The 21,561-nt window shown below is 46.6% G+C and overlaps 1 protein-coding gene across 1 annotated transcript in view; it reads left to right on the top strand.

The window, feature by feature from the left end:
• Positions 1–21,561, top strand: part of dnah7 (dynein, axonemal, heavy chain 7) — a 461,512-nt gene that overhangs the window by 236,662 nt on the left and 203,289 nt on the right. The window contains exons 37-38 of the mRNA XM_068035667.1: positions 714–882; positions 10,729–10,855. Of these exons, the coding sequence (XP_067891768.1) occupies positions 714–882; positions 10,729–10,855 (296 nt within the window). The remainder of the gene's footprint in view (positions 1–713; positions 883–10,728; positions 10,856–21,561) is intronic.

Raw genomic sequence — 21,561 nt, 5'->3', positions numbered from 1 at the left:
AGTTTTGAGTTTCATTAAAGTGTATAATGTTTTTACTATATGTCAGGCATGTGATTTATTGCTTAAGTAAATTTGCTGTGTTGCAGCAGTAAACAAGCTATTGTTGCATCTAAGTTGCTGTAAAATTGTGATAAACATCAGAAATGTCATTCCCTGTTCACAGTTACAGTGAGTAATGCCATAGGAAATCCTCTACAGTATAGTAGTAAAATCGATATCAAGTGTAATTTTCTAACTTTGTTTTCCTGGCAGAGGACCTTGCCCACTGGGAGTGTAAGGATAGAACGTTACCCCTGTAATATAAATATAATAAATTCTACAATTGCGCGCTGGGAGCAGATATTGGGAAATTGCGGAGTGTGCAGCCTCTGATTTTCTGTCATATTAATTAAAGGATGGAAAGGCTGTGTTTGATATGCATTATTGCAGGTCAGGTTCTCTCCAGACTGCCCAATCAGAAAATTTCCCCTGGGCATTTTTTTTGTTAATTTGCTTGTGGGCAACACCTTAAAATTTCAGCTATAAATTACACATTACACTGATAGATCACTTACACGATCAACCATATAATGTATGATAGTCCATTTTTGCAGATTTTCTGAATGTGAAACATGATTAGAGATAATTAGCTAAAGTTTAGCTCTTTGTAAATTAACCTGAAATGTGGCATCTTTGATGTTAACCTGTAACTCTATGTGATTACTATTTTCCAGGTTGTATTTGTGGATGATGTGAACATGCCACAACGAGAAGTCTATGGTGCTCAGCCACCTGTTGAACTTCTACGTCAGTGGTTAGACCATTGGATCTGGTATGACCTAAAGGACTGCAGCACAATTAAACTTGTGGACATACAAATTATTTGTGCAATGGGACCACCGGGTGAGTTATCAAGGGACATAGGTGTTCCAGGGCAATAGCCATAAAACAAATTGTAAATGTTTATGAATAGTGGAAAAAGAATGATATTAACAAATAGTCTTAAAAGTATTGATAGAACAAAGGTGCTAATAATATATTTTCTTTCATCCAAAGCACAACTCATAAGTTTGAATTCTCCACTGCTGGTGATTGGTTAGCAACAGCAGTGGAAGATGGGTAGACTACCACCAAAACTTTGCCCACAAATACAAAAGAAAAATACTGCAGATGCTGGAAATCTGAAATAAAAACAGGAAATGCTGGAAATACTCAGCAGCTCAGGCAGCATCTGTGGAGGGAGAAACAGAGTTTACAGACTGAATTTTTGGGTGGGTATGAGGGTGAGAATGGAGGGGGATGGGGCCTGAAAATATTGGCGTCGGCTGGTATGCGGCTTCCTGATGCCATTTCCGGCACCGGCCATGTTCACCAGGGCAGGGAGAGGGCAGTATTGTGATCCCACCAGCTCCCCAATTAAGGCCAATTAGGGGGAGTTAGGAGCTCATTAAGAGCTCATTAATGGGGGGGTGTTATGAGTTTCTGGCTACACACGGTGTATGAGGCAGACCAGATGAAGGGAGTCGAGTACAGAGTGGGGAGCCAGTCATGGCCACCCTAGGGAATTACTTTGGACCCATAAAAGGGTGAACGGTGCAGGTTGGGACTCGTTCATTGACAAACAGGTGCTCTTGGTGCAGCGCAGGTGCCGGGGAGAGTGTGGAGTAGGCGCTAAGGCAGTGCAGGGGGTCATCACCCTCCTGGTATCATGGGATCAGTAGAACAGGTGGCAAGACTACTAAGCATAACTGGGCAGCCAGCTGACCACCAGGAAGGCAGCAGCTGGCAATGGGGGCATCATGGGGATGAGCAACACCCTCTGATGGAAAGGCGAAGCCCTCAGCATCAGGAGGGCAGGGGAAAGAAACAAGGGCAGGAAGGACATGGAGGCCATACCCTTATCATAGGATCTACCTACAATGATGGAGCTACCTGGAGATAACTGAGATCCAATCCTTTAGGATACTGCGATTTTCCAGGTAGATGGCCACCGACATCTGTGCCCTCGTTGCAGAAGGCCTCGCACCTCGCAGCACTGGGCCCAATGTCTTATTAGTAGCTGTCAAAGTCACTGTGGCCTTAACTTCCTCACTTCTGGCTCTTTCCAAGGATCAGCTGCGGACCTTGGTGGCATCTCGCAAATGGCTGTACACCATTGCAGCTCCCAGGTAACTGATGCCTTGTTTTCCGGGGCTGGACAGTACAATCGTTTCACGACAGATGAGACCTCACAGGCACAGAGGGAAGTGGGTTTCACTGTCCTTGTTGGATTCCTCCAGATGCAGGGCATCATAGATTGCACCATGTGGCCATCAAGGCATCCAATGACTGGCCAGTCAGAATCAACAACAGGAAGAGCTTCCACTCACTCCAACGTTCAGCTGGTCTGCAACCACAACAAGAGCTTCCTCCATGTGTGCACTCACTTTCCTGGCAGTTGCCTTGACTCCTTCATCCTCCGGCAGTCCAGGCTGCCGCAGATCTTTATTCCAACCCTCGTAGTTTGTGGATGGATACTCGGGGACAATGGATATCCCTTGAAGAGATGGCTACTCACCCCTTTATGAGACCCCCCCCAGACAGAGGCACAGAGATGACACCAACCAATGCCACCTATTCACTAAGACAACCATTGAGCAGGCCACCAGGCTTCTTAAGATGCAGTTGGGTGGCACCCTGCAGTACACTCCTATAACGGTCTCGCTCATTGTGATGGTCTGCTGTGCTCTCTACAACGTGGCCCTCCAGACAGGCGTGCATCTTGAGGACAGTGAGGCCCTGGAAGGAAACAGCTCATTGAAGGAAGAGGAGGAGCAGGAGATGGGAGAGGAGGAAGAGAAGGTGGAGGAGGAAGAGAAGGTGGAGGGGGAAGATGCAGAACACTGAGGTGCTTTGGCTGCAAAGCGAGGTGGCCGGGCACAGTGGAGGCCTGACGGTCTTATCAGAATGCCATGAATTATTTTATACAGGAATGTTTCAGCTGAGGCCCTCTGACCCAAAATGAAGGACATGATATGGAACTCACTCTGAGGTATCTGTGCTAACACATACAATGAAGATACAGCCTGGAACACCTAAACTTTCACCACCAGTGAAGGAAATACATATGCCTATGGGTTTTGCCATCACCATTGAGGAACCTTTGATCCCCTTTGCTACCTGCCATGCAGGCCCCCACCTGCCATGATTGAGGCACATTAATTTCGCCACATGGACATTAAACTTCAAATTGTTGCTGGGAAGAAAAGAGGGCCTATTACAAGGAATTGCCAGGCCCCTAGCTGAAAAGACATTTTTGCATATTAACCGACGGTGTTGGAACAAAGGAGCTATCTCCTGCTCCCATACAATACACAGAACAGACGTGGTCAGACCAGTTTAGTCACATGACTAATTGGCTGTTGCAGAGTTTTGAACTGAGAATTATAATTTGGAGTAACAGTTCTTGAAGAGAGAAAGCTGTTTCCTCCTGGACTGAGAAGACTTCTCTTCTGCTTGCTCCCATCTCTTTCTCATGGAACTCCAAAATCCATTGAAGACACATGAACCCCAAAAGAGAAAAGTCTCCGACAGTGAACAGGATTTAAGCAGAATACTGGGCCCCAACGAAAAGCAAAAATTACCTACAAGCAAGGAATGTATAGTGAGCTCGAAGAACCGTAACAAACTCTTCAGATATTGCCTCAAACCTCTCCACTTTATCTTTCTTCTGCTATTTTCTGTCTCTATTTGCATGCGTGTATCGCGAATGCATGCTAGCATGGGTACTTTGTGTATCCGTAAGCGTCAACCGAATTAGAGTTTAAGTATTAGTAAATTTCTCCTTTCTTCTTTAAATCTAAGAAAGCCTATTTGTGCTCATTTCTTTACCTTATAATTGGAAAGCGGTGAATAAGGATTCACCAAGGGGGAAGCTCAAAACACAGTGTGTTTAAAAATAAAACCCTGCTACAGTAAGACCATGTGAAGTCGGAAAGTGATCCCCTAGACACCTTTATTACCTGGTTGTAACATACCTCATGGGCTGAATTTTACACCATCCCAGCGGGCGGATGGTGGCATGAAGGCGGTGTAAAATTGAGCAAGAAGCTCCGGGAGGCCTACCCGCCCCGCTCCCGCCTCCGGCCAACTTTACAGCGGTCGAGCTGGGGGGGCGTGTGGAGGAGGTGGCGAAACAGCCCGCCCACCCGAGGCCAATCAAGGCCCTTAAGTGGCCACTTAAGGGCCCTCGCCCGCCTCCACGGGTATTTTACCCAGGGCAAGCGGGCGTTCTGGGGACGTGAAAGGCCGCCCAGCAATAGCTGCCAGCCTTTCTGAACGCTGGGGGGGGTGTGGGGGTGCCATGGCAGTCGGGCACAGGGTGCCCAATTGAGGGCCGCACCCACCTCCCAAACCACCCCTGGGATCCAAGATGCCCCTTCCCCCCGAAGGACCACTCCAGCCTCACCAGGGAACAACCGATCTCCCTGGAGAGGCATGCCCAACTTACCTTCTCTCATGGCTTCATCTGGTCGGCTGGATTGCAGTCCCAGCAGTGGCCACCGTTCCTGGTGGCGCTGCTGGGACTAAGAGCTGCCAGCCCACTGATTGGCCGGCAGCTCAATGAGGCGGGACTTCCTCTCTCAAGTGGGTGGAAGTCCCGCCTCAGGACAATTAAAGCCCGGGGACCCATTAATTACAGAATGGATCCCTGGGCTAGGCGGAAGCGGGTTCGCCACCGATTTTACGTCGGTGGTGAATTCACGTTCGTCTACGGTAAAATCCAGCCCGTATCTCTTTTCTTGTCCCACCATCAATATGTCTTACACGTGTGGCTTCAAGTGTCACTGTTTATATTGTGTGCAGAAAGTAAAGCAGTGTACAGATACAGTAAGAAGACACCTCAGTGACCCACTTAGTGCTCCATGCGACATGGTGGCCTCTAGTGACTTTGATGCGGTGCTTCCCCCGTGGCCTCGGAAAGATGGAAGCAACCTGCCCATTTGCCTCAGCTTACAGCTGAGATGCCTTTGGCAGTTGTCCTTGTTGTGGAGATACCCATAGGGGCACCTCCAGAGGATGCTGCAACTGCATCATTGTTGGGGCAGCCTTTGTCACTTGGCCCTGCTGCACAGATGCTCCCACTATAAGAGGAGCCATGGAGGCCAAGGATGATGAAGACGCTCCATGATGGGTGGAACCCTCATACTCCTTGGTGACATCCGCAGCCCTTGGTGGGCACTCCGGATGGTTGGAGGAGGACACCAGCTGGGACACAACTGGCCCCTCCAAACATCTCTGTGTCACTGCAGTGTGACATGCATCCTGTGGACGTCAGTGTGCAGTTCCTGCATGCACTCCAAATGCTGCTGCATGTGGCTGTCCAAGAGGTCAGCCACTCTTTCAATGGAGGACGTTATGTATTCAGGTCCCTGAGCCATGATGGTGCACATGAGCTGAATGGACTGCTCCATTCTCTGCTCATGGTGTCGTACTGCCTCAGGGAACGCTGACATGTGGGAGTACATCCCCTGCTGCTGGTCTAGAGAGTGTTGGGATATTGCTTTAAGGGAATATGTATAGTGAGTATGTATCATCACTGCAGAAAATGATGTCATGCAGCATGTGACCGAGGAGTAGGAGTTGTGTAGAGCTTTCCTGTACTTGTATATAGTGTTGTAAATCATCAGGGTGTAATTGGCAAGTTTGGGTGAAGAACCCAGTAACACAACAGGTGGAGCCTCCTTTCCACTGACTCCTGAGGCCCTGCATCTGTGCCCAGCTGAGCGGGGCTGTGTCTGACCTCCCTTCTCCGAGGGACCTGACCACAGCTGCCTCTATCTCTGCACCTCCTCCTGCTCACTAGTGCTGTGCTTCTCATCCAGTGTCACCCTGTCTAAATGCACAGGAGGACCCACTGAGGTGAGAGTATATGCGCTGATGGACGGTGCGCATGTAAGGTGGGAAGGTACTTCTTCGTCTCCTTGCTGTTCATCTGGGGCCACTGAGGAAGAGGGAGAAAGTCTCGTTGGTTGGACATCTGCACCTGTGGGAGGCACAAGAAGAGATCATGAGAGCTAGCCTTGGAGAGTAGAAGCCTGCAGTGCTGAGGTAACCCAATGCAACTTAGTGTGCGGCATGCTGCCTGACAGGGTGGAGTGCAAGGAATCCCCTTAGTGAGTGCATTGCCCTCTGTAATTAACATCTCCACCATGAGTGCCCATATTGCCAAGGATGCCTTCCTCCTGGTCCGCAATCCTGGCTATTTTCATCGCTGTGTCCTCCATTGCCTTGATCATTTGGAAGTATGGCATCCCTCCACCTGTTTGGGCCCTCTCCTGGGCATTATGTGCCCATTTCTTTTGCAAGGACAAAAGAGGGAGAGATAGGGACCTCTGTGGCCAATGGCAGCTGTCCCTATTCATTGGAAGGTATACCTATCAATGGTTACAGGACCTCAGCAGCACTATGGTTCTGAGCCATTCTGAGCGGTCAGTAAGTGCCCTGGGCAGGCACTCCTCCCATGTTCAGGAGCAGCATGCACCCTGAGGCTCCTCAGCTGGTGTGTCTGCTGGAGAGTGAATACCCAGAGACTTGTCCTGAGGGTTACGGGTAGCACACGCCTTGCCACAGTATATGAGGTCATTGAATCTTTTCCTACACTATCTAAATTCGTTTTACAATGCTTCTGGTGCTCACAGTGGCTGTGATTTCTGTCCAGGCTTGTTTTGTCTGTGTGAGTGGCCGCCTCCTGCCACCCTCCAAAAGAACCTCTCCCTCACGGCCTCCAGCATCACTTCTAGGTCATTGTCTGGAAGACAAGGAGAAGCCCTGCCCCAGGTTACAGGCCTCCAGCTTTCCTGAGGCATCATGAAATACAGAATTACAGCCCAAAGCTCAGGTCGTTTCTTCTCCACTCTCTTTTGCCAGTGAAACGGCAGCTACAGTAATGGCTGCTGTGGTGAGTTTAAATCAGGCCCATACTTCAGTTGGCCCACTTCTGTTCCCACCCCTGCAGCTGCTAATTGGCCTCCAAACCCGTCTCCATATTAATTAAGGGTTGCCTCTGTGAAAATCGTGACTCAATTCTTTCTCCCCACCAGCGCGGGTTCAGGACCTGGAAACAGTCCTGACTTGTATTTCCAACCCCCGATTCCAAAATCCGGCCCAATGTTTCAGGTCGATGACTTTTCTATCTAGCACAAAAGAAGATGGAGGCCAAACATCTCAGCCCCAGGGCAACGCTGCAGGAGTTGCTCAAGATAGTCCTAGGCCCAAACGTTTTCAGCTGCTATATCAATGACCTTCCCTCCAGCATGTTGTCAGAAGTGGGGATGTCCGCTGATGGTTGTACAATGTTCAGTACCATTTGCAACTCATCAGATACAGAAACAGTCGTATCGTATCACGGAGCAAGACCTGGATAACATTCAGACTTGGACCGATAAGTGACAAGTTACATTCCCACCGCGCAAGTACCAGGCAATGGCCATCCCCAACAAAAGTGAATCTAACCATCTTCCCCTGACATTCAACAGCATTATGATCACTGAATCCCACAGCATCCATCTCCTGGGGGTTACTTTTGACCAGAAATTTAACTGGACAAGCAATATAAATTCTGTGGCTGTAAGAACAGGTCAGAGACTGGGGATTCTGCAGAGAATAACTCACCTTCTGACTCCCCAAAGCCTGCCCACCATCTACAAGGCACAAGTCAGGAGTGTGATGGAATACTCTCCGCTTGCCTGGATGACTGTAGCTCCAACAGCACTCAAACATCTTGACGTCATCTAGGACAAAGCGGCCCACTTGATCAGCACCACATCCACCACCTTAAACATTCACTTCCTCTACCACCGCTGCACAGTGGCAGCAGTGTGTATCATCTATAGATGCACTGCAGCAGCTCACCAAAGCTCCTTCGCCAGCATCTTCCAAACCTCTGACCTCTACCACCTAGAAGAACAAGGGCAGCAGAAGCATGGGAACACCACCACCTGCAAGTTCCCTCCAGGTCACACACTGACCTGTCTTGGAACCATATCACTATTCCTTCACTGTCGTTGGGTCAAAATGCTGGAACTCCCTCTCAACAGCGCTGTAGGTGTACCTCCACCAGGTGGATTGAAGCCATTCAAGAAGACAACACACCATCACCTTCTCCAGGGCAATGAGGGATGGACAATAATGCTGGCCTTGCCAGCAACACTCACATCCCATGAATGAGTTGAAAAAAAATTAAAACTACATCGCTATAGAATGGAGTAGGCTGAGAGAATACTAGGCGTCGCCTGCATTGCAGTGTTCAACAGGGTGAAACGTACCATAGCCTGCACCCACATTGCTTTGTGTTCTCTGCATTACGATCCCGGCATCTTTCTGAATAGAAAGGGATTCCACTCCCTCAATGTCCAGTTTGTTTGCGACCACAGGCAAATCAAACAGGTATGTGCCTGCTTTCCTGGCAGCAGTCATGATGCATTCATCCTGCAAACAGTCCTCTTTGCCACCTTTTACTCTGTGCAAGCTGTCATGTTACAGGCATATTGGGTGACAAGGGCTATTGCCGTCAGACTTAGAAATTGGGCACAGCTCCAGCAGTGGCTTACAATGTGAGCCATGTTGCCACCAGAAGCATCATCAAGCAGACAGTCAGCATGCTGAAGAAACATTTCTCTGTCTCATTCAGAAGGTGCTTTGCAGTATCCAGATTTGTGGTCATCCACTGCATACTGCCTAATCTTGCCAACATGTGGGAATGGCCTTTACCATCACCTGGGCAGCAAGAAGTGCAGCAGCAGGAGGAGGAGCATCAGCCACCAATGCCCTTAGTTGCCAGTGTTCTGAGAGCAGCTCATCCAAGAACCAAGTCTACCATCCTCAATACACCAACTGGTCCACCGCCCTTACTGCTACCATCTGGTTGCCTTCAATCTAGTGTAATAGATTTTGTCCTCACTTTTCTACAAATATAAACACCAAACCAAATCCAGAAGGGAAAAACAAATCTATCCAATAACTCAATTCCTTCTGCGTCTATTAATTAACTGAAATAATTAAGAATCACTGATGTGGAACCCCTTAGTGCCTATCTTCTGTACTCCTTTAAATATCCTAGTGTTCCTACAAAGGTTTCCTCAGTGCCTACAGATTGGGAGATAAATGCCTGCAGAGCCTGCATTGCAGACATATCAGATGTGTATCAACAATGTTATGGTTTTGAGTGAGAATGGAGTGCAGGAATGATGTGATGCTCTGGAATCCCTGTCAACGCTGGGCTCCAGACCCAAGATGGCAGGTGTCTGAACTCCGAGCTCTCAGCAGAGCCTCTGTCATGAGGGGCACCAGTGTCATATTCATGGAGCTGGACACCCGTTCTTGTCAGGCAGATATGGTCTCTATGCTCTGTAAGAAGCGTGACACAAATTGGAACTGGACTGCTTCATGTTCTGAGCTGTTTCACATAAGCTCATAGGCAGGCTCCACAGTACACTTAGTGTTTACTGGTATATGCTTATCAGCCTCCTTCAGTAGACCAGGCACAACTTCTGGCTGCTGTTTCTCCTCAGTTAAAAATGGGTAGATGGCACCTTTTCTGTGACATTGATGCCCAAAGCCTGCCTGGTGCAGTTTTCATGCTGACTTGCAAATGGACGAGCGCACCCCTGCCTCTTTCACCTGGAGACTGGAATATATGTGCAAATTGGGGTCCTTGAGTTTCTCGATTGTGATTTTCCAATAGAAATAAGTGGGTCACCCAACTCCCGCAACCGGTAGGCTGCAGCAGAGTGCCCATTTGGCACCCACAACTCATAGGCTATGTTCAAGTGAGGCCCGAATCAAAAATGTTTTGGGTCTCCTGAGTGTAGACATAAGATGGGTTTCGCAGCCACTGTGCCAGCTTGGTACCCATTTCGGACATAAATTGAAAATACCTCAACAGTGAAAAATCTAGGCTGCAGTATTCTGTCAATAAGTTAAAGTAAACATCTTACGGGTAGAAGTTTGTCAGTGTCTGGTATCAGGAGTGGAGTAATTATTGTGGCTGCACTACATTCAAACCTGCAGGCCAAAGACTGGCCCAATACTGGGCTTTTTGCTGATCTATGAATCTGGCAGAGCTGCTGGCATCTCTTGCACATCCACAGGCAGTTCACCTGACTGGAGAGTTGAATTTTGGGGCACTTGCCTTGTTCGCTGAGGCCCTCAGGTAAGTCCTGGCAAGAGTAGGGAAGGAGAATGGGAAGGGATCCAATCATGGGACAGTGGTAACCCGCCAGAGGACTTTGGAGCCTAGAGAATTGCCCTTGCTCCTCCTGGTCCCACAGGAACATTTCCTTTATATTAAAAATAAACGTACCTATTGTTGGTGGCCACTGATCCGAGTCTACTTATGACAAGGGGGCCTAAAATAGTCATACGTCCCCTTATTTATATATGAGTGGGGACTAATGCCTTTTTACGCCATGGCCAGGGATGCCTTAAAATAGCCAGACTAATTATTTTGGTACATTTTTCATGTATTCTTAGGGCACAGGACAATGGCCCTAAACAATTGTGCCTCATGTCCGGTTTATGACTATGTACTACCAGTTTGTGCAACAGGAATTAGCGAATGATTGCCCCAAGGTCATCTCACTTAGAATTTTGTACCCAGCAGAGAAAGACATTCAGGTGTCAGAACAATAATCTGTGATGCCACACAGTCTCCTTTGTTGTTTTATCAAGATTTGCGCTGTGTTAATAACAAAACTATTTTGTTTTTAGGTGGTGGTCGAAACCCAATTACACCTCGATTCATGAGGCACTTTAATTCTGTGACTATTAACGAGTTTGATGATGAAACTATGTACATCATTTTCTCTCGGATTCTTGACTGGCAGTTTACCACAAGGTATATTACGCTATTTAAAGACTTAAATGTTGGAATGAACTGGCAGAAGTTTCAGTTACTTTTAAATAACTTCCAGCCTTACTATTTCAGTTCTTTAAAAATATCAGCACATGAAAGGCTTAGATTAATCTGCGAAAATGCTGTTATAAATGATGTTCTCCCTCTCTTTTTAACTTTCTTGCTTTTGGCCTGGAATTTTCTTGAAATGACAAACTGCTGTTGCACCTTTTTAAAAAAAAAAGTAGCATCCACTCATAGTTTCTTGTGGGAGATAAATGATTTCCTTGGTTTTCATATTTGCATACCCATTGGTGCAGATATTCAAGGAAAGTGGTATAAAAGCAGTGTATTAGCAGAACCAGGGAGCTAGGTAGCAGATTAAAAAGCAGGACCTCATAGGTTATAATCTCTGGATTACTCCCGGTGCCATGTGCTAGTGAGTATAAGAATAGGAGGGTACAGCAGATGAATGCGTGGCTGAGGAAATGGTGCAGGAGGGAAGACTTTAGTGTCCTGGATCATTGGGTCTGTTTCTGGAAAAGGTGGGACCTGTACAAGTTGGACGGGTTGCACCTGAACCGGAATGGGACCAACATCCTTGCTGGGGAGTCTGCTAGTGCTGTTGGGGGGGATTTAAACTAATTTGGCAGGGGGATGGGATACAGAGTGGAGGTACAGTAGGGGGTGATGCAGTCAAATATAAAAAAAAGAAACAGAGTCAGTCTGGAAGGCAAATCGAATATAGACCTGTTAAGGCAGAAGAAAACAGTGCAAGCCCGAATTGCATCTATTTTAATGCAAGGAGTCTTACTAGTAAGGTAGGTGAATTGAGGGCATTGACTAGCACATGGGATTTATGTTATTGTTATCACAGAGACATGGTTGAGGGAGGGGCAGGACTGGCAGCTCAATATTCCAGGGTATAGAATCTACAGGCGAGACAGGGGAGGGGTAAAAGAGGAGGTGGCATTGCACTGTTGATCAAGGAGTTAATTATTGCAGTAGGGAGGGATGATATCTTAGAAGGTTCCTCAAATGAGGCCATATGGGTAGAACTTAAAAACAAAAAGGTGGCAATCACTTGGCTGAGAGTGTACTACAGGCCTCCAAACAGTCAGGGAGAGATAGAGGAGCAGATATGAAGGTAAATCTCAGAGAGATGTAAAAGTAGGAGGGTAATAGGGGATTTCAACTTCCCCAATCTCAACTGGGATAGTCTTAATGTATGGGAAAGGCATCTGCTGCTATGTCCAGACTGGCCAAGAGGGTGTGGGAAAATGGTGCACTGACATGGAACACAAAAGTCCGAGTGTTTCAAGCCTGTGTCCTCAGTACCTTGCTCTACAGCAGCGAGGACTAGACAACGTATATCAGCCAAGAGTGATGTCTCAATGCATTCCATCTTCGCTGTCTTCGGAGAATCCTTGGCATCAGGTGGCAGGACCGTATCTCCAACGCAGAAGTCCTTGAGGCGGCCAACATCCCCAGCATATACGCCCTACTGATCTAGTGGTGCTTGAGATGGCTTGGCCATGTGAGCCGCATGGAAGATGGCAGGATCCCCAAGGACGCATTGTCCAGCGAGCTCATCGCTGGTATCAGACCCATCGGCCATCCATGTCTCCGCTTTAAAGATATCTGCAAACGCGACATGAAGTCCTGCGACATTGACTACAAGTCGTGGGAGTCAGTTGCCAGCGATCCCCAGAGCTGGCGGACAGCTACAAAAGCGGGGCTAAAGAGAGGTGAGTCCAAGAGACTTAGCGGTTGGCAGGAAAAGAGACAGAAGTGTAAGGAGAGAGCCAACTGTGTAACAGCCCTGACAACCAATTTTATCTGCAGTGCCTGTGGAAGAGTCTGTCACTCTAGAATTGGCCTTTATAGCCACTCCAGGTGCTGCTCCGCAAACCACTGACCACCTCTCGGCACCTACCCATTGTCTCTCGAGACAAGGAGTCCAAAGAATAAGAAGAAGTCTTAGTGCAAAATGCTTAAAGGGGACGGAATTCTTAAAATGCATACTGGAGAGTTTTTTGAGCCAGTACGTAGAAAGTCCAGAAGAGGAGGGCCAGTACTGGACCTAATCCTAGGAAATGAAGCCAGACAAGTGGTAGAAGTGTCAGTGCGGGAGCATTTCGGGAATAGTGACCATAACTCTAAGATTTAAGGTAGTTGTGGAAAAGGACAAAGATTTTATTTTATTTATTTAGAGATACAGCACTGAAACAGGCCCTTCGGCCCACCGAGTCTGTGCTGACTAACAACCACCCACTTACACTAACCCTACAGTAATCCCATATTCCCTATCACCACCCTACACTAGGGGCAATTTACAAAGGCCAATTTACCTATCACCTGCAAGTCTTGGATGTGGGAGGAAACCGGAGCACCCGACGAAAACCCAAGGGAGAACTTGCAAACTCCGCACAGGCAGTACCCAGAATCGAACCCGGGTCCCTGGAGCTGTGAGGCTGCGGTGCTAACCACTGCGCCACTGTGCCGCCCAAGATGGGCCAGAAATAAAGGTACTGAATTGGGGGAAGGCCGATTTCAATATGATAAAACAGGACCTGGCCAAAGTGGACTGGGAGCAACTACTTGTAGGAAAGTCTACATCAGCCCAGTGGGAGTCATTCAAAAAGGAAATAGTAAGAGTTCAGAGCCAATGTGCACCCATTAAGGTGAAGGGTAGGACCAACAAGTCCAGGGAAACCTGGATGTCAAGGGATATAGAGGATTGGATCAGAAAAAAAAGGAGGCTTATGACAGATTCAGAGTGCTGAAAACAGCGGAGGCACTAGAGGAGTATAGAAAGTGTAGGGGGGTACTTAAAAAGGTAATTTGGAGAGCGAAGAGGGGACATGAAAAAACACTGGCGGGCAAGATAAAGGAAAATCCGAAGACATTTTATAAGTATATTAAGGGCAAGAGGATAACCAGGGAAAGAGTAGGACCCATTAGGGACCAAAGTGGCAATCTGTGTGTGGAGCCAGAGGACATAGGTGAGGTTTTAAATGATTACTTTGCATCTGTGTTCACTATGGAGAAGGACGATGTAGGTGTAGAGATCAGGGAGGGGGATTATGATATACTTGAACATATTAGCATTGAAAGGGAGGAAGTATTAGATGTTTTAGCAGGCTTAAAAGTGGATAAATCTCTAGGCCCAGATGAAGTGTATCCCAGACTGTTATGTGAGGCAAGGGAGGAGATAGCAGGGGCTCTGACACAAATTTTCAAATCCTCTCTGGCCACAGGAGTGGTACCAGAGGATTGGAGGACAGTGAATGTGGTACCATTATTCAAGAAGAGTAGCAGGGATAAACCAGATAGTTACAGGCCGGTGAGTCTAACATCAGTGGTTGGGAAACTATTGGAAAAAATTCTGAGGGACAGGATTAATCTCCACTTGGAGAGGCAGGGATTAATCAGGGATAATCAGTATGGCTTTGTCAGGGGGAGATTGTGTCTCACTAACTTGATTGAATTTTTCGAGGCAGTGACTAGATGTGTAGATGAGGGTAAAGCAGTTGATGTAGTCTACATGGACTTCAGTAAGGCTTTTGATAAGGTCCCACATGGGAGGTTAGTTAAGAAGGTAAGAGCCCATGGGATACAGGACAATTTGGCTAATTGGATCCAAAATTGGCTTAGTGGCAGGAGGCAGAGGGTGATGGTTGAGGGTTGTTTTTGCGAGTGGAAGCCTGTGACCAGTGGTGTACCACAGGGATCGGTGCTGAGACCCTTGATGATTGTAGTGTACGTAGGAGGTATGATTAGTAAGTTTGCAGATGACATGAAAATTGGTGGTGTCGTAAATAGTGAGGAGGAAAGCCTTAGATTACAGAAAGATATAGATGGGCTGGTAAGATGGGTGGAGCAGTGGCAAATGGAATTTAATCCTGAGAAGTGTGAGGTGATGTATTTTGGTAGGACTAACAAGGCAAGAGAATATACAATGGATGGTAGGACCCTAGGAAGTACAGAGGGTCAGAGGGACCTTGGTGTACTTGTCCATGGATCACTGAAGGCAGCAGCACAGGTTGATAAGGTGGTTAGGAAGGCATATGGGATACTCGCCTTTATTAGCCGAGGCATAGAATATAAGAGCAGGGAGGTTATGATGGAGCTGTATAAAATGCTAGTTAGGCCACAGCTGGAGTACTGTGTACAATTCTGGTCACCACACTATAGGAAGGATGTGATTGCCCTGGAGAGGGCGCAGAGGAGATTCACTAGGATGTTGCCTGGCTGGAGCATTTCAACAATGAAGAGAGACTGAAAAGGCTATGGCTGTTTTCCTCAGTGCAGAGAAGGCTGAGGGGGGACATGATTGAGGTATACAAAATTATGAGGGGCATTGATAGGTTAGATAGGAAGAAACTTTTTCCCTTCGCAGAGGGGTCAATAACCAGGGGGCATAGATTTAAGGTAAGGGGTAGGAGGTTTAGAGGGAAAATTTTTTCACTGAGGGTGGTTGGAATCTGGAACCCTCACAACATTTAAGAAATATTTAGATGAGCACTTGAAACGCCATAGCATACAAGACTATGTGCAAAATGCTGGATAATGGGATTAGAATAGTTAGGTGCTTTATGGCAGGCACAGACACGATGGGTCGAAGGGCCTGTTTCTGTGTTGTATAACTCTATGGCTCTGACTCTAGGAGGACACTTCTGTGAAGTCTGCACACTTCAGTAACATATTTGAGGACAAACATGTAAAGCAGGAACAGTGCTTGGCTCTTTCATTTCTCTCAAATTATTTCACTAATATTTTTACTACACTTGGATAGAATTATGAATATGCAATTCATAGTACTAAGGAGGGAAGAGAGTGCATGCATTGCCTGCTGGGGGAATCACAGTTTTTGGGTGCAGCCTGTTTGTGCTCTGGTTTCTTTCCCATTTAGTTTCTACCTTAATTTTCAGTTAGGAGAAGAAATGCAGGGACGTCTTTCACCTTCACCCCTTATAAAGGGGATTTATTTGGAGGACCTTGTGTGGAATTCATCAATTTAATTCCCCATTAGATACAATGGAAATGTTGCCAACTGTACTGCAGAAGTCAGAGTAGATAAATTACCTTTAAACTGACAATGTGCTTACTTAAGAGCATTTTTAAAATTTAAAAAATCTTCCCCTTCAGCCCTTCCTGGGCCTCAGCTCCATCCTTAGTATCGTACAGCTGCAATTTTCCTGGCCACTGTTGGGACTGGCTCCTCTGATGCACCCTTACAAGGATGGTCCACCAGTCCTGAGTATTTAAATATGTCTGTCCCCAAGATTTTGTATCTGAGGGCAGATGGGAGAATCATTCTGCCACACTCGGGACTCCTCAGATACTGAAACAGCCCATGTCCATATGCAACAAGACCTGGACAACATCCAGGCTTGGGCTGATAAGTGGCAGTAACATTCACGCCACACAAGAGCCGGGCAATGACCATTTCAAACAAGACAGAATCTAACCATCTCCCCTTGATGTTCAATGGCATTACCATCGCTGAATCCCCCACTATCAACATCCTGGGTGTCACCATTGACCAGGATCTGAACTGGACAAGCCACATAAATGCTGTTCCTACAAGAGCAGGTCAGAGGCTGGGAATTCTGTGGCGAATAACTCATCTCCTGTCTCCCCAATGTCTTTCCACCTTCTACAAGGCACACGTCAGGAGTGTGATGGAATACTTGCCTGGATGGATACAGCTCCAACAATACTCAAGACACTCGACACCATCCAGGACAAAGCAGCCCGCTTGATTGGCACCTCATCCACAAACATTCACTCCCTCCATCATTGAAGCACAGTGGCAGCAGTGTGTACCATCTACAAGATGCACTGTAGCAACTCACCAACTCACCAACTTCAACAGCACCTTCCAAACCCGCAACCTCTACCATCTAGAAGGACAAGGGCAGCAGATACATGGGGACACCACCATAGCATACAAGGCTATGGGCCAAGTGCAGGCATATGGGATTAGAATAGTTGGGTGCTGGATGGTCGGCACAGACGCGATGGGCCGAAGGGCCTGTTTCTGTGCTGTATAACTCTATGACTCTATGATCACCACCTGCACGTTCCCATCCAAACCACACACCATCCTGACTTGGAACTATATCGCCTATATCACTGTCGCTGAGTCAAAATCCTGGAACTTCCTTCCTAACAGCACAGTTGGTGTACCTACACCCCAAAGACTCCAGCAATTCAAGAAGACAGCTCACCACCATCTTCTCCAGGGCAATTAGTGATGGGCAATAAATGCTGGCCTAGCCAGCGATGCCCACATCCCATGAACAAATAAGAAAACAAGTGCCATCTGTGCCTAGAGGTCAGCAGGCCATGGCTCCAAGCCCGAGAAAATGAATGCACTCTTCCCTAATTCAGACTTGCAAGCCATCTTGGAGGGTATTGAAAGCATAATGCAAAGTCTCCTAAGTGTGGGCATCACCAAGTCTCCCATAATTATCACTTGTGCCACTTGGAAGGTGGCACCGCAATTGACTGCCAACTCACCCATCCCCCCAGGACACTGTCGCAAGAAATTCCACATGCTCAACAGAGTAGACAATGTAAAACACTGTACTCCTATCCCTTTTCCTTCCTTGCTCATTCTGGACACCAATACATGCTTCACCTTCTTAAAACTGTTCCAAAACTAATCCTTCACAATGAGTTTTGATTAAGGGGAGGGCTCCAATTTGGCATCTTACACTATGGTTACACAGCTCCCCTCAACAATTACTGTCACATACAACTCTAAAACCCTTTTCTCCACTTTAACATCCTCATATCTTCACATTTATTACTTCATCTCTCCAATGCCAATGGGTGCTAGGCTCATCCTTACTCATTCTATTGTCTTGCAGGTCGTGTACAATGCCCAAGACATGCAGGACACTGGAAGGGGCTTCCCCAACTGTAACTGCCTCAGTCCCTTTAGGACAAGGACTTGCAGCTTGTGGAGAGGCACTCAGTTCTTTGCCATAGGACATGGTGGCAACTTGTCAACACCAGGTTACTGAGCTCCTGCCTCGTCACTCTGGCATCCTTTTGAATCACCACACAGATGCAACCTCCCACTTCCTTCCCTGTCTCCTTAATCCCAAGAGGATGATGCTCACCCATTTTTGGCCTCTTACCCTCCTTTCCTGCCGATTGTCCACAGCAACAGGCATCACAGGAAAAGGAAGATGATAATGAGAGTGAAGAGGATAATGAGGGCCCAGCTACCCAGGAGTTACAGCTGCATGATACTACTGTCCCTCAGGACAGCAGCATATGCAAAATTTCCATGCACCCCACTCATTGCTGCATGCCCTTAGAATGTGGGAAGTGAGACCAGGCAGCTCAGGTGAACCCTCAAGAGATGCAGCCGGCAGCAACTCCATATGAGGAGCCAGATGCCATGAGATGAAGGCTGCTCAGTGCCTTACTGTACAGCATGAGCAGCCAGTCACCTTCTCCGAGCCTAATGCTCAGCTGGCACTGAGAAGATGCACAAGAACAAGTGTCCATAGGGAATTCCATATCTGTTTCTGTGAAGTTCTGATTTTGGGTAGAGGATGAGAGTATGTTCTCCTGGGTCTGAAAATCTCAATGGTCCAACCCTGTGAGAAACAGTCAGAAGAAAGTGCAGACGTCTTTGGGTAGAATAGCAAACAAACTGCTTACAACGAATAACTTCCTGGGGAAACCTGTTTAAATGTGAAAGTTGGGCAGAATTGGCTTCCGCCAAATATTCCTAACAAATAAAGTTGACAAAACCATTTTAGAACTTTTGTATTTGCTGAGGAAATTCATTATGTTCATCTTTAAATTTAACTAAGACACTTGTGAGCTCAGGCAGTGTCTTAGTTCCTCCTGGTAATGTTATGTGAGTCAGCTTTAAAATCTATATAGAGATATTTAACTTACATCTTTAAAACTCTGAAGTACTTTTACCAGGGATGACAGCAATGTGGAGTAATGGTATATAAGTTCAGTTCGCAGGTCTTTTGCCTTTTAGGTCTCCGCTGCATCGAGAATAGGCTGTCCTTCTCTGGACACTCTCACCTAATATAACAACATTTCACATTTACACTGGTTATGAATTATTTTCTGTTTAATTTATTGTACCGATTTTATACTAAAATCTGTGCGGCAAACATGTTTTAGAAGCGTGGAAACCAGCTAGTATGTGTAGTATAATGTAGCACAGTAGATGCCTCATTTGGCCTATTGTGCCTGTGTCATCACTTTGAAAGAATTATCCAGTTAGTCCCACTGTCCTGTTATTTACTCATTGCTCTGAAAGTGAAGTTTGGAGCAAGTAACACTATGACTTGGAAGTTACTTTATCTATAAAGTAGCCTGTGAATCTATTTTTGAACATTGAGTAATTAGGGGAATTGCAAAGGACTTATTTAATATTTGATGGTAGTTAAGAATGGAAGTAAATATTATTGAATTATGGTCGAAGTGAGCATTTTGGTAGTCTTAGCTAACGACATTTAGGGAAGATTTATAAAATTGTAGCAGATGTTGTATTAAGATTAGGAATTGTGATATTTCATGTGTATATGATCATCCAAAAGATATTTGTGTTGCAACATGCAAAATGCTGTAGGAAAAGCTATGTTCTGCAACAGATTCTACAGTAGCAGAATTTTCTGTTTCAATTCTATTTTACAGTCGCCCATTAAGATATTGAATGTATAAATTTGAATCATATATTTAGTGCACTATATTAAGAAATTTTTGATAAATTACATTAATCAAAGTAACATTAACTTTGCACATGGCACTCAACTGTAACAACAGCAAAGCTTGACATTCCCTTAACCTGTAGTAATCAATTGTAGAGAAGCAGGGAAATAATTTACTACTCCACTGATTGCTGATTTTGAGTTTTCATGTAGCAAGTTCTTTTTGTTTTTTCTTAAATATGCATATCTAAGTATGGCTGTAAGGCAGAATTTTAACCTGCAAGAGGAGGTGAGGGGTGGGAGTGTTGGTGGGTGGATGTCCATGCATGTGAAGATGTTAACTCATCAAAAAATGTTGGAGTGTTGGAAACCCGACAAGATTTCATTCACTTCCACGTTTAACCGGTGCACGTTTGAAGGTGCGTGGAAATCCTCCATGGGGTGGCAGGTCTGAGAATTAAATATGTAAAAAGGCAATTGAAAGCAGATTTAATCCTGCATTCTGCCTTGAACTGCCTTGAACACACTGGTAGCTTGAGCTGTCTGAAATTTGCCAGGGTCAATAGGATGAGAGCAGAGTGGAAATTGACAGGCTGGAAAGCCTTTAAGTCCTGAACCAGAACAGCTGCTTCCTTGTTAAAGTGAAAGGCTTTTGCTCAAAGGACTTGTTCTGAGAGTGTGCCTTCACTGCTTTAAAGGTGGTTTTCAACATTTTGGAAGTCATTTCTGATATCTTGGACTTTTTTTGACTTTGATCTATAGTTCCCTGCTGTCAACCTTCACTGCAGCATGGGAGCAGCTTATGCAGCTCTACTTTGGACCTTTGATGAGGAACAAGAGGAGCACCAGCAACAACAGCAGCTGCCTTCCCTTCAGCCACATGCTGCTCCACAGGACAGAAAGGATGAACACCCTCCAGCTCGAAGGACAGGGTATCCCAGCAGAGGATCAGCTTTCCAGCCAAAACTGAGCAACGGTGTCTCAGGAGGCTCAAACATTCACAGCAGGTCGTTGCTGACATCTGCAGCCTCCTGGAACAGGACCACCTTCTAAGTGGGTCAGATGGGCACGCATTGCCGGTGGCCGTCAAGGGCACCACAGCCCTGAATTTCTTCGTCTCTGGCTCCTTCCAGGGATCTGCTGATGACATTTCAAGATTTCACAACTTGCTGCCCATAAGTGCATCTCCCAGGTGACCGGTGCTATATTTGCTAGGGTCGCCACTTACGTTCACTGTCAGAATGAGAGGACTTTCGGATTTCTTGCAATGGCTGGATTCCCACAGGTATAGGAAATCATTGCCGCAGGTGTGCAGAATATCAAGGCGCCCTCTGATCATACAGAAGTATTCATCAACTGAAAGTGATTCCACTCTTACAATGTTCAGCTGGGTTGTAACTGCTGGAAGATTATCAGGCATGCCTATGCAAGATATCCCGGATGCTGCCATGATGCCTTTATTCTGCACCAGGCACGTCACCCACAGATCTTTGCACCTCCAAACAGAGTCAGTGATCATTCCTTGGAGACCAGGGCTACCCTATGAGGACGTGGTTGATGAGACTTGCAAGAAACCCTACAACTGAAGAACAGGAAAGGTATAACTGAGCCACATGAGCACAAGAGCAGTCATTGAGGAAGCCATGGGGTTACTGAAGATGTGATTCAGGTGCTTGGACAGATCTGGGGCCACCCTTCAGTATGTACCAGCAAGTATGTCCAGAATGGTAGTGGTATGCTGTGCCGTGCACATTCCAGAGAGGACCGGAGCTGCAGGAGAAGGAATGTGATGACCAATCTGAATCCTCGGAGGAGGCAGAGGAGGAGGAGCATGGTGTGGCCAGGGTCCCTGCAGTCGCTCACCTAGCTGCCAGAGATGCCCACCAAGGACATGCACAGGCACGATTTAGCTAACCTGAGGCTGTGCAGGAATATGGCACTCCACTGCTGAGTCCACTGCTCCTCCCGCCCAACTGAAAACATTCCCAAAGTCAATAATCATTCCATCTC

The sequence above is a fragment of the Heterodontus francisci genome, chromosome 7, assembly GCF_036365525.1.
Source record: "Heterodontus francisci isolate sHetFra1 chromosome 7, sHetFra1.hap1, whole genome shotgun sequence".
NCBI classification, from domain to species: Eukaryota; Metazoa; Chordata; class Chondrichthyes; order Heterodontiformes; family Heterodontidae; genus Heterodontus; species Heterodontus francisci.
Note: the sequence above shows the minus strand (reverse complement) of the source record. Positions and strands in the feature narration are given on the sequence as shown.